Source organism: Sceloporus undulatus, chromosome 2 (genome assembly GCF_019175285.1).
Source record: "Sceloporus undulatus isolate JIND9_A2432 ecotype Alabama chromosome 2, SceUnd_v1.1, whole genome shotgun sequence".
Lineage (NCBI taxonomy): Eukaryota > Metazoa > Chordata > Lepidosauria > Squamata > Phrynosomatidae > Sceloporus > Sceloporus undulatus.
In genome coordinates this window covers 190,087,344-190,100,835 of record NC_056523.1, presented here as the reverse complement: position 1 = coordinate 190,100,835, position 13,492 = coordinate 190,087,344, and the positions used below count along the sequence as shown (strand labels likewise).

The following is a 13,492-nucleotide window of genomic DNA, read 5'->3' as shown; positions in this document are numbered from 1 at the left end:
CAAGACTCCTGGAGACTGAAGGTCTTGGGAAGAACCCAGTCTACTTGCCCAGAGGCATCAGGAAGACTGGCTGGGATGTAGTTGTCCACTGCGAACTCCTGGAGGCCTCTACTATCACTGCATGGTGCCCGGACCCCTTGGTACTTGCAAATAAGGCTGGTAGACTCAAACATCCTGGGACATGGACAGTTCCTTTGAGTTCCCCAGTCTACTAGCCACTGGTAGTAAGTAAACCAGAATCTTTCTACTCCATAGTGGCCCAATTTACTCCAGAAGAGCCAGTGATCTGAAGGCTCTGAGCCTAGGGGTGGCAGCATAAGTTATAGTATGTATGTAGAGAGAACTTGTAGCACCTTTGAGACTAACTGAAATAAATAAATATAAATATTATTTTAGTTAGTCTCAAAGGTACTACAAGATATCTCTACATACTGATTCTACAGACTAACATGGCTATATCTTTGAATTCTACCAGTATAATTTACAACAACCCTAGCGATTCTACTACAGTACAGTGGCCTTTTTTTAAAATTTGTGGTCTTGCCATCTTCAGATTTGAGCTTCCACAGACAGCAAGCCTTGTTGTTTATAATGGAGGCACATACACGTGGCCGCGCCAGTGACTGCATGCATGTTACACTTCCATAGGAAACAATGGGACTGGAGGTACCACATTTTTTGTTACCTGTGGGAGGTCCGGAACAGACCCCCTGTGGATATGAAGGGACAAGTGTATTTTAAAGTGTTGTCTTGGGACCTGGAGGATCCAGATTCAAAACTAGTCCTTCTGACCAAACTACCAATCCCAGGATTCTGTAGGATGCAACACTGGCAATTAAAGGGGAACCATAGTGCTATAATTGGGTAGTGTGAAAGGGCCCTTGGTTTAAAACATTTACTAGTCAGTCTTCAATCTTCAGTCTTTCTTGAAGTGACAGACAATATTAGAAAACAAACAAAAAAATAGCTTTGAGTGGTAGTGAGGAACCATTTGCTGTTCCATCTCAGGTAACAAAATGTTCCCTCTCATCTTATGGTGCCCATTTGCAAGAGGATGGGGACACATTTTGTGATGAGCAAACACACCCTATTGTAGAACTTTGTCCTGTATTATTGATCAACTGACTGGAAAGGACCAGACCAGCTTCTAATGGGAACCCAAAAGTTTCCTGGCTGCAAGAGAGTTTGAAATGCCACTTGTTCAAATGACTAAGCATTGCAGCCAGTGGTTAGTAACAGACAGATCATCTAAGGGAGTTCAGCAATTCTGCTGCCCTTGGTAGTAGGTCTCCCAGCAACAGCTGCATATACAAAAAAGCTAATCTGAAAGGCCTTCACAGTCTTCTCTATTCTGCTGGAAATTAAAAGTCTGAGTTATATAAATATATCCATCAGACAATACAGTACCTCTGTGACTAACAGTTGGACAAGTGACAGGCCTAGGATGCCTCATCAGCAGTCTGGAGATTCACTTTTCCTTTAAATTAGCCAATATAAATTGGCCCTCAGACAAAGCACTAAGGGATGGGGAAGCATATTCTTAGTAGAATGCAAAGAATCAAGTACTGTATCACCTCTTGACCAGAGCTTGGGAAGTTACATTTTTGGACGACAATTGTCAGAAACCTCGCCCATCATGCCAAATGGCCATGGTAGTTGAGGGATTCTGGGAGTTGCTGTACAAGAAAATAATTTTTCTGAGTTCCAGTCTTGATACTTTCGGATAGGACATGGGACCTTACACAACAATGCTTAGTTACCAGTTAAGGGGCAGCAGCCAAGTACTACCTTTCTCCCCAGGGCCAGCCCTGACATTAGGCAAAATGAGGCAGCCACTTCAGTTGGTTAATTCTATGAGGCACATTGGCACCATGCGGGAGAACAGAATTGTGTGCAATGGCATAGTACAATGGGGTCCCTTATATAAAATGGGAAAAATCAAGGGTTGCTTTTGGGAATTTATATAGTTTTTTAATGTTTTCAAGCCATGGATACTTAAATCCATAGATACAGAGAGCCGACCGTATTGTCACGGGAAACTATGTTCAAGTCTATGAAAAAGCCCCTGCCAGTGGAGTTTGGTCTTTGATTGCTGATTTATACAGCCAGCAAATCATTCCTTATTCCTATGATTCCCAACCTTTGTTTTGGATTTCAGACCCCGAAAGCCCCAGTCAACTTGGCCAAAATTAAGGAAATATGGGAGTTGAAGCCCAAAACATCTGGAGGACTAAAGGTTGGGACTCACTAGCTTATTCTTATTAGAGAGCAATCCTGTCTCTGCATTTGCCCTAACATGACTGCTGCTGTGGCTATTAGCATAAACACAAGTCATTACAGCACTGCAATCCTATTACATAGTGTAGTAAATGGGGGAGAGGAGCCCTTTCAAGCTACTTTTAAGGCTATTTTGGCTACATTTTCTCATGGGCAACCATCCTTCCATTACCATCTAAACTGAGGACAACCACAACATCTTGACCAAATGCAGGGCTATGACTTAATATCATCAGTTTTTCTTTCTTTCTCCTGTATGATGATTTTAAACACCTTCGCCTGATGAAGAAGCCAGTGGAGCTTTGAAAGCTTGCAACATGTATATTGAGCATTTTGATTGGCTTCATAAAGGTATAACTGTTTTGTGGATTTTGGATGTAAGTCACTAGTGGGTGGAGTTAGAACCAGATTTGGATGAAGCCAGTGTCAAAAGTGAACAAGGCCAGAGCTGTTTTCTCTACTCTTCCCTCCACAGCTATCCCCCTTGCCCTGAACCACACAGCATTAAGGTTTAAATCAAAGACCACTTTAGTGGCCGCTGACTGCTCCCCCATCCATGGTGCAGTGAATCTGCTCTGGGTTTTAATCTGAATGTACGAGGCACCATCTGTAGTGCTGAAGATGTTTTGTGGATAGAGATCAGCACTTTGGATAGTTCTTTTAAAGATAAGCATAAACCACGCTACTGATAGCAGAGCCACCAGCTGCTGCTGGGTCCCAGGGAGAGCAGTGGAAGCTTTTTTTGGATACACTTGGGTTTATTCAGGTAGTGTAAATAATCGTGGTAGAATGTGGGTTGAATCTGTGTTGTTCACATGAATTTCGAATGCATCCGATTAAGGTTGGGGTTTTTTTTTTCCTGTAGTGTGCATGAGTCCCCCATTTTGTTTTTTGTTTTTTAAAGACTTCATTGATCAGTGTCAATGGGGAGAATCGAGAATTGCTTTAGGCTGGAGAGAGAAGTCCTAGGGTAGCATCTTGTTTGTGGGATGGAGGTTCTCCAGCCCTGTAGAATTTCTTTATGTGTGTTTGGTTGGGTATTAAATTGAATAGAACTGGATTGTGTGACATTGTGAGATGCCTCAATATAGTTGTTTTTAATGTAGTTTTAGAAAAATATATGACTCCAGACAGTAGAATTAGCTTACAGTTGTAAACCGCTTAGACACTGTTAGTTTAATATGAAGTGGTATATAAATGAATCTGTTTTTAGAATATCTGACCATATTGCTCTCACAGAGATGGAAAAGATGGGAACAGAAAGAAGAGCCTAAGCACAATACTTCTGGGCTTCCCCACTCACACAAAAAATATTGAAAAGCATGAGCAAAGTGGCATCCAGGCCCAAAAGGACTGTGGGTCAGATCCAAAACTGGAATCTCAGGATGTGGACAATAGTAAACAGAACTGATAAAAAAAACCCCAACAGAACTGGACAGTGAGATAGTGTGAATCTGTTAATAAAGGATTTCCCCTGAAACCACTTATCAATTAATTACAGATCAGCAAGCACTAATATCTACAGATCACTGCAGGCATGTGCATTAGTTGAGTCACATTTATACCCTGACATAGCAAGAGATGTATACATATGAAAGCAAAGCAAGAACAAAAATACCAACACAAAAGAGAGTGGTGCAAACTCTGGTGTAATGGCCTACATTGGCACTTGTACATTGCCTCCACAGTTAAATAATTAATAGCAAAATAGCTTTTTAAAAAGTGGTGGAAACGTGCCACTTGTAGAAGAAAGGGCTGTTGTTGTAATGCTCTTTTTTATTTTGTTCCATAGCGACACAATCAAAACAAAAACAGCTTGTGACCTTCTGACAAAATAAAGAATAGAATCCATGCTAAATACAGTAAACATAAGACTGATCTGTATTCCTAAGAAATTCAGGATTAAAAACAACACACCCCAAATGCAAAAAGCAGACATGTACAACAACCCCCACCCCATGAAAAAGCACACGGCTAGATTTATATCAGTGGCTCCGAACCTTTTCTATGCCCCACACCCCTAGAAAATGTTTGATTAATGTGTCTGCACCCTCTACAAAAGTAATATCACATTTGTAGACGAACAAGTCTATTTTCTAATTTTGGAACCACAAATGGAACTGCATGCAAAGCTGTGGGTGAGCAAATTGAAGTTTAAAAAATAATCTTTTAGCTCAGTGCATAAAATGAGAATCTAAACTGGGCAAATAGATTCAAATCTATTCGTAAACAATTGGGTGATGATTTGTGACTTGTCACTTAAGGACACAAGCAATGCTTTGTCGCACCCCCTGAAATTCTATCTCACATCCCCTGGGTTGGGAACCCCTGATCTATAGGATCACAATGTTCAAAAATACAAAATACAAATGTGTACAAAACATACACTTCGATTGTACAAATACTTAGACACACCAGAGTTTCCAGTGACATAAGGGACAGGGCTCCTCTCCATTTACATAACTATTGTGTAGAACAGGGGATTTCAGCAGGGACTGCTTGTTATACAGTGGGCCCTTGGTATTTGCTGGGGTTTGGTTCCAGGATCCCCTGTGGATATCAAAATCCATGGATACTCAAGTCCCATTAAATGTAATGGTACAGTAAAATGGTGTCCCTTATATAAAAGGGCAAAATCAAGGTTTGCCTATGGGGATTTGTTTATTTTAAAAGTATTTTCAAGCCGTGGAAGCTTGAATCCATGGATAAAAAAATCTGTGGATAAGGAGGGCTGACTGTATAAGCAACACAAGCTGTAATTCCCTCCTTTACAATCCCATTCAAGGTATAGGAGCACTGTCCATTATTTCACCTGGCAACCTTAACATAGCCACATGTATGCCTCCGTAATAACTAATTATAGGATGTTGGAAGACTAACCACAGAGGTGTTGAGGCCAGAGGTGATGGGCTCCCGTATCTCCTTGCACTTCACGCTTGATTCTTCACAGGCGGTCACACTCTTAATCACATTGTCGGGGTCAGTGGCCTCCTTGACATCTGAAAGCCCCTTGGCCCAAGCACAGGAGCTCACCAGCCACATGAAGGTGAAAACAGCTGTCACCACAAAATCCTACAATGGAGGAAACGAGAGTTAAAGACGTAGCAGTCTAAAGCACCAGTGAGGTCAAACTGCCAAATAAATGAATTTCTTGAAGGGGAACACCAAACAAGGTGTTATTCAATCCACTTCTTAGTGGTGTTCAGAATGGAGGATGATTTGGCATTCTTCCTGGACAGAAAGTTTAAATGTAGGACATGGTGCCACTAGGGTATGCAGAGGGTGCGGATCACACCAGGTGACACCCTATGGGGTGTGTGACACCACTGTTCCCCAAACATTTGCTTTTGGGCAGATATGGGCTGTGGTATTCACCTGGGTCCCATTAAAATGCTGGAGAGATAGTGTGAGTGGGATGAGGCTCAACAGAAGGAGAAAGGAAAGGCCTATTAAATTTCAATTTTTTTAAAAAAATATTTTTAAATTTTCTTTAAAAATATCACATTTTACCAAATTTTCACTATAACCACATGAAATGATGTCTATGTAAATGCATTTAGGCTATGCGTACGATATTGTAATTTAAAGGAATAATTTAAATTTTCTTAGTCGTTTATGTCACAAGTATGGCCATTAGATCCAGTGATACATGGGAATTATGGTTTATGAGTAACATTAGTACAAAAAACATTGCTAAGGATTTTATATGGTGTGGTATGGGAGGAGGTCAATGAGTGGAGTGGCACCATGGGTTACGACACCGAGTGATGCCAACCCTAGTGATGCCACTGGTTACAAGGTGGGGACTATATATAATGATTTTTTTTCCTTTCCTCACCAAATTTCACACAGACTACTGGCCACCCCAAAACTATGGAACGACCTTAGATGCTTTTAAGAAGGCAGTCAAAATGGATCTCTTCCGTCTTCTGCCTTCCCACCTTGATCCCTATGATGGATCTCCCATCCGTCTTAGATGGTCCATTCCATCTGATTGTAACTGATCAGAATTTTAATTGTGAATTTTATTAATTTAAGATGGGGAGGGTTAGGGGATTTAATTTAGTTATTATTGTTTTATTGTATTTTATCTCTGCTGCCTTGATTCCCAGGGAGAGGAGGGAAAATATAAATTATTATTATTATTATTATTATTATTATTATTATTATTATTATTAATTATTACTTAAATGTATGGCATTGCTGGCAGGCTATGCAGCTCCCAGAGGGCCCAAAGACAGAAAACTGGCCTCCAGACTTGCCACAGTTACCTTTGTGTGTGTGTGCATGTGCGTGCACATGTGCCATCAAATGACCTGTCAAATTATTGTGACCCCATGAATTTTGTAAGGTTTTCTTTCGGCAAGGAATACTCAGAATTGGTTTTGCCAGTTCCTTCCTCTGAGGTATAACCTGCAGCACCTGGTATTCCTGGGCACTCTCCCATCCAAGTACTAACCAAAGCTGACCTTGCTTAGTTTCCATGATCAGACAGGATCTGGTGCATTCAGGATAATTAGGCAAACGGTGACCTATTCCTGCAGTTACCTAATCCAACATAATCTAGAACAGTGCTTCTCAGACTATCTGAGGAGGTATTATTATTAATTATTATTAATCTTTATTTATGAAGCGCTGTAAGATGGCACTATTATTTTTTCAGCAATGGGCCAGGGACTGGTATCACATTTGTGCCTATTGGTACATCTTTTTTGGTTCTTTTCTGAAAACTCTATGGACAATGGCTCAAGGATTGATACCAGACCAGGCACCACTTCTCTGAAAATGGTTGCTCTAGAACAGGAATGAGGAAAGAAATGGGCAGGTCAAAGGCAAAACAACAAGGACTTGGCTTCAGACGAATGCTCAGCTGTTTCACACATCCCTTGCCTTCTCAGAAAAGTGAAAAAAGAGCAAAATGAAATCTCAAGTCTGTGGATAAGCTGTTCTTCCTCTTCCTCCCCTTTTAAAAATGGAGGGGCCATGTCTGGGCATCCCACAGACTGAATGGTTGTGCCCAATGGGCCAAATTTGGCTCATAGACCAAAGCATCCCTGTCACTGCTTCTCTTGCTTTCTCCATTAATTTCAGATGTTTATGGTTTTAACACCCAAGGCCAACATGAGAGGTTTCACTGAACTCCAAATCATTGTCTTCCCTTCTGCACCTGCTAAAAATATAGCACTTAATTTACCATTTCAAAATGTTTGCTGCCCTTTCATGGCGCCCGAGGATTGCCACTGGTGATGGCTGTCTGCCGAATGGTAGAGCCAGCACTAGCAACAGACTTCCATACCCCCCAATGTCTCACAGATGAAAATGGGATGTGTGTGGTCAAGCGACATCAGAGTGTGGTCAAAATGACAAAAGTAAGCAGAAATTGAGGATCTGCCTGGTTGGTTTTTCCCCCCATTATATTCTGAACCTAGAGCCAAATTTCTGAGATCTATTCTGCCTTGTTTTGATTCTAAGACTGATTCAGAAAAGATTTTTTATTTCCTGCTTGATACTGACTCTATGGTAACTCACAAGATTTTGTACAACTTAACAGAGGTAGAAAACACAGGTAAAAGAAGATCAACCCGCCCAGGCAGTAGGCATAAAAAAATCATTTGCTTTTTTTCCTACCCGCTGCTTAAGCCCATGCAATGCTACTGAGTATCTGATGTTGGAAAACAGATGTAATATTTTCTTTATATTATCAAGAGGATACTGTATTTTAATACAGTAAATTTAATTTTAAAACCCCCAAGATTTCTCTTTTGCCCTGAAAGCAATGAAAATTTGGGCAAGAGATATTGCCAATATTGATGTTGGTTGCTCTGGGGATGCTCTCATTTAATTATAGTTTTATTGTCCATATTTTAACCAAATTGCATTTTAAATCTTTTGCATGCAAGGTTTGTGTAATTTATTTTACGTTGTACTTTTATTATGCTCTTCCTACATGTTGTATTGCATTTTAACACTTTGTATGCAAATGGCATTTGGTCTAAGCATTAATAAATGATTGATTGACACTTTACATCTAGTTGTGCATATTTTGCATCAGGCACTCACAATCATGGGGCCCTTGTTGTTCTCCCTGTACTTGTCCTGCATGAAGATGTAGACAACAATGGCAGCTAGGGAGTACAGGAAGGCAAAGACTGCGATGGTAACGAAAAATTCGGCCGAAGACGAATAGTCTCCAATCAAGAAAACCTTCTCCTGTTCAGTCCCTTTACAAGCTGGAGCATCAAAGTACACCTGGTGGAGCCTGGAAGTAGGAAGAAGAAAGACAGAAAAATTAAGACAGGTGGCCATAGAGGAAGTGGTGCTTATGACATCATAGCTATATGCACTCTTGAGAATATTTTGCAACCTTTCCGTATATAACTATCAGAAGACAGGATGGGAGGCTTATGCAAGTTACTCAGAGAGATGTTTCATCCTTCCTTATTACATTAAAAGCTAGGATCAGCCAGTGAAATTTATGGCTAATTAAATTGAGAACGGACAAAGAAAAAGCACATCTTCATGCAAACAGGTCATTCTTCTATCAAGACTGGTGCCACATGATGTGATAAAACAGCAACAGGTAAGCCCACGGAGGAGCCTAGATCATAGCTTCAAAAGCTCTTAGTCACAATAATTAATTAGAATTTCCATATTCCACCCTTCAGTGCCATGTCCTGAGAAGACACAACAGTGAGTGGCCATTATGTTCTTGTTGTGGTAATATGCCATCAGTCAGCTTCAGCTTATGGTGACCTTATGAATGACAGGCCTCCAAGCGAACCTGTCATTAGCAAGCCTGCTCAGGTCTTGTAAACTCAGAGCCATTACCTCCACACCTTAATTAACAGGCTTTCTTGACCTCTTGCCGGCTCTTTTTGAAAGAAGATATAAACCAGATTAATGACTCTTGCCTAAAATGGTGGGGATCTTTTAAAACTGTAAGCTGAGCAAACGTGCAAAAAAATTTTTTTTGCCTAATTTAGTGATGTTCTACTAACCCCAAGGGAAAGAGTGATGCTGGCTGAGCATGAAAACTTGTCTCTGGGCTGTTGGGAGTCTTGTCCAGAAATTCCCAGGAATTACACACAAGGTTAAATATGTTTTTTTTCTTTTTTTAAAAATGGAAACCTTGATTCACAATCAGTGGAATTTTAACTGTCCAATATCACATTCTTCTGCACACAGCAAGTATGTGGAATCTCAGCAAATGCTCGGCCTTGCCATGTGTTCTAAACAAACCGATCCATTGTGCATAATCCACTGTAATCCCAAGACATCTCATCTTTCTTAAGAGCAGTTTTGAGCATATATTTTTAAAAAATCAGAAAGTAATGGCTCTGAGAGTATACACTCAAACTAATAAAATACATCTTAAGAGATGATTTATATTAATCTTAGCCAATCTATTAATCTATTGATTAAAATTGACTATATTAGCATGTGTGCATGAAATATTTCTAATTCATATATATATGATAATACAGACATCAACTTAAAAGAGCCATTCACTGTGATCCCAAGACATCTGATCTTGCTTTTCAGCAGCTTTGGTTATATATAGGTGGATTGATTTGGTCAAGGAAGCCACAGCCCTGAGTCTGCAAAAGCTGAGTAAAGTAGTTGATGACCTGGGATCTTGGAGGTGTCCCATTCATAGGGTTACCATAAGTCAAAGTTGTCTTAATGACAAATAACAGCAATAATAACCCATGCCTTCTATAGCAACAATTTCTGCCCCTCTTTGTGCTGCTTACTGCTTGGTCTTTTTAGAGGTGATTATTCCTTCTCTTTGTCCAGAAACTGTCTGAAACAACACTGGACACCCTCTGCCCTCCGTTAGTTTCTTGGCTTACTTCCCTTAATGGACTTGTGGGCCCAACTCACCGGAAGGGATATGAAAACTCCACCTCTATACTGAGATCACTTTCATTCTTGTTGGGGCATTCGACACTCAGGCAAAATTCTCCAGTGTAGCTGCCACATGTTGCAAATGCAAAGATGGAAAAGAACTGTGGGGAGAGGCAGGAAGAACGAGAGAGAGAGAGAGAGAACATGAGTGTTCAGGGGCACATAGGCACTATATCACTGCGTGGCTACCATGTTTAGGTTGAACTGAAAATCCTACACAAGTGGAAATCCCTATGTCTATTGCAATGCTTTACCACCATTTAAATATCATCACATGCTACAGAGCACACACACTTGCTAACCTGTGTAGGAGGTAGAAAGCAACAAGCAATACTGGAGGAGTGTACATAGAATAGCTGGAAATAACAACAGCAACACAAAATCCCACCAATTTCATAGAAGAGTGTACCAAAGGTACTACACGACCAGTGATTTAATGGAGTCATGGATTGAGGGATGGGATCAAAGCACCAAAATTGGAAGGGGTCATGAAGTCAACTATTCCACACACACACACACACACACACCCAAAGCAAACCTTGATTTTGCCATTTTATATAAGGGGACACCATTTTACTATGATATCCCTGAAAAGAGTTGGTCCGTTGCCCAGTGCACTTTTAGCCAATGAAGCACCCAAGGATGGAGGGCACAACAACCTTTTATTCAGTTCTGCACAATAAAGGGTGCCTGGTGATCATTGCAAAGCAAGCACACATTCAAATTTTTACAATACATATTTAAAGCTCCCAACAAGTAAAACATTAACAGCTCTCAAACTGCCCACACAGTTTCAAATTCCTTTATTCCATTGGTTATAATGGGACTTGAGCATCCACAGATTTTGGTATCCACAAGATATCCATTGCACATCAAGGGTCCACATAATTATGGGCTGTTCAGTTTACAAAAGACCTGCTAGTAGTGGAGATGAAAACTGCCACAACTAGTTTATTGATATAGATCAGTAGGGCTGCCTGAATATTTTAAAAACTCTCCGTAGTAGAATCTGCTTTTGAAAACTTACCACTCTTCCACTGTACTGCTTTATTCAAGCAAATATCTTTTCATTGCACTATCTATTATGCAATGGGTGGGACAAGGAAAACACTGGAGATGTCATACGAAATGGCATGGTATTTGATATTATGAATTTGGTAGCTGTGTAGAAATGGTGTATACTTCTGTAAAGAAAATTTGGAAGGAACTAAAGATGTAAAAATAATCCGATTAGATCCTGCTTCTTACTTTATTGAGTAAATTTGAGGATGTTACCCAAAAGAAAAGAGACTGTAAAATTATACTAAATTGTTTCAGGACAACATTGCTGTTATGTAAAAGAAGCAACAACGTCTTGCTAGAGCTAAGGAAGGTATAAGAAAATGTGGCAGCATGCATTTGTGCATAATATATATACTATAAGCATACAGGCTAATTGAAGATAATTTTTTTTAAAAAAATAGAACATTGGAAACCATTTATTACGTTTTGGAAATCTTTTAAGCATTATGTTAAACAAAGGATTTTGAAATCATTGGCTTAAATCCAATTGCTAGGCCCAATTAGAATAGAACTACTGAATTAACAGGATTTACATAATTGTTGACTTATGCAATTGATTCAATGGGTCTGCTCTTCTTGGGGCTAGCATTTGGATTCAGGCTGATAGATTTTTGATTCGGATTTAGTCATATTAAAGTAGACTCATAAATTTCAGGGTTTGTTCTAACAATGATTAAATCTGAATCCAACCCAGTGTTTTCCTTTATTTGCCCAAACATTTTGCAAGATGCTTACCTATAAAACAATAGATTTGGCTTTTAAAGAATTCACTTTCTGTAGCTAATATAATGTTGATTTTGTATACCATAACCTTTGGCATTCTTCATTTATTCTATACTCTTCCCAATATGATAAATGTTGAGGATGACATCCACTTTTGTTCTTAAAAATCTTGCACTTAAAAAACTCCAACCTAGTAACTGGGTATCCTTTCTGATAGAAGACTCTTGACACAAATTATATGGCATTATTATATAGGATTATATTATATTAAATCATATAGGAAATGTTATCAGTCCTTCCATCCTGAATATGAAAATAACATCACAAATTTCTTCTTCAAAAATGAACTGAAGCAAAATCATCTCCCATTTTGCAATGACCAAATTAACAGGAACAGCCATTTCTAGAATGGAGGACCATGCTGTACCTGCCTGCCATATAGGCAGGGAGACCAGATGTCCTAACCGCAAAGGAGGACAAGGCACTACAAAATGTAGGGCATTCAAGAAAAATGGAGGCCAAACCCAAATAAAAGCTCAAAACACTCATATAAAAATAAATTCATGCTTCTTTGCCATGCTCAAAATGGAGGACACTCTGGAATTTCTCCTCAAAAGAAGGCTGAAATGTAGGACATCTCCTGGAAAAGGAGGATGTCTGGTTACCCTGCATATAGGTGTCATCAGTGAGGTGCCTCTGATAGAAAAGGTGTTGACCAATTCAGCCTCAGCAGGCTTGAATCACAGGGATTTGATCCCAGAATTTTTACAACTGATCACTCAAAGCCCTGGGACCGAATCAAAAACTCTGTCTTTTACTAATCATCATCACCATAAGCTTCATCTTCTCATTCTTTTTTTCATTCTGAATATGAAGACATTTGTAAAATTTGACAAATTTGTATCAGAAACGAAGGGAAACAAAATCAACACCTCTCCTTAGTTGTGGCTCCTTTCACAGAACAGAATTATACAACAATTCCATTTTTAATGCCATGGTGGTATCTCTTTGGAATTTGTCGTTTAAAGAGAGAGCGGACATGTAGAATTCTCAGCCTAAGAGCAATTCCTTTGGCACCTCTGGCCAAACTATAAATCCCAGGATTCCATAGGTCAGTGTCATCACTAGGATTGGCATCACTGGTGTAGTAACTCATGGCGGCACTCCCCCACTGACCTCCTCCCATCCCACACCTTCCTTATTTTTAGTGGGTTTTTTTTTGTACTAACGTTACTCATTAATCATAATTCCTGCATATCCCTGAATGCCATGGTAATAGTTGTGACTTAAAACAACTAGCAAGTTATACATTTAAATTACAATATCACACATACATCTTTAGTGCATTTACATGTACATAGTTTCATATGATTGAAGTGAAAATTTGGTGAAAGGTCATATTTTTTTAAAAAAAAATGTAAAAAGATTAAAAATAGATATTTAACTTAAAATGTAATTTATTTTTTTTTAAAAACCTGGGGTCTCTTCTTTCTCCTCCCACTGACCTTCACCTCACTCACCC

General features: G+C 39.5%; 1 protein-coding gene across 1 annotated transcript in view; it reads right to left on the bottom strand.

The window, feature by feature from the left end:
• Positions 1–13,492, bottom strand: part of LOC121923894 (synaptophysin) — a 46,428-nt gene that overhangs the window by 11,835 nt on the left and 21,101 nt on the right. Inside the window, exons 3-5 of the mRNA XM_042454816.1 lie at positions 10,162–10,286; positions 8,338–8,536; positions 5,158–5,349 (exon numbers count right to left, since the gene is read on the bottom strand). Of these exons, the coding sequence (XP_042310750.1) occupies positions 5,158–5,349; positions 8,338–8,536; positions 10,162–10,286 (516 nt within the window). The remainder of the gene's footprint in view (positions 1–5,157; positions 5,350–8,337; positions 8,537–10,161; positions 10,287–13,492) is intronic.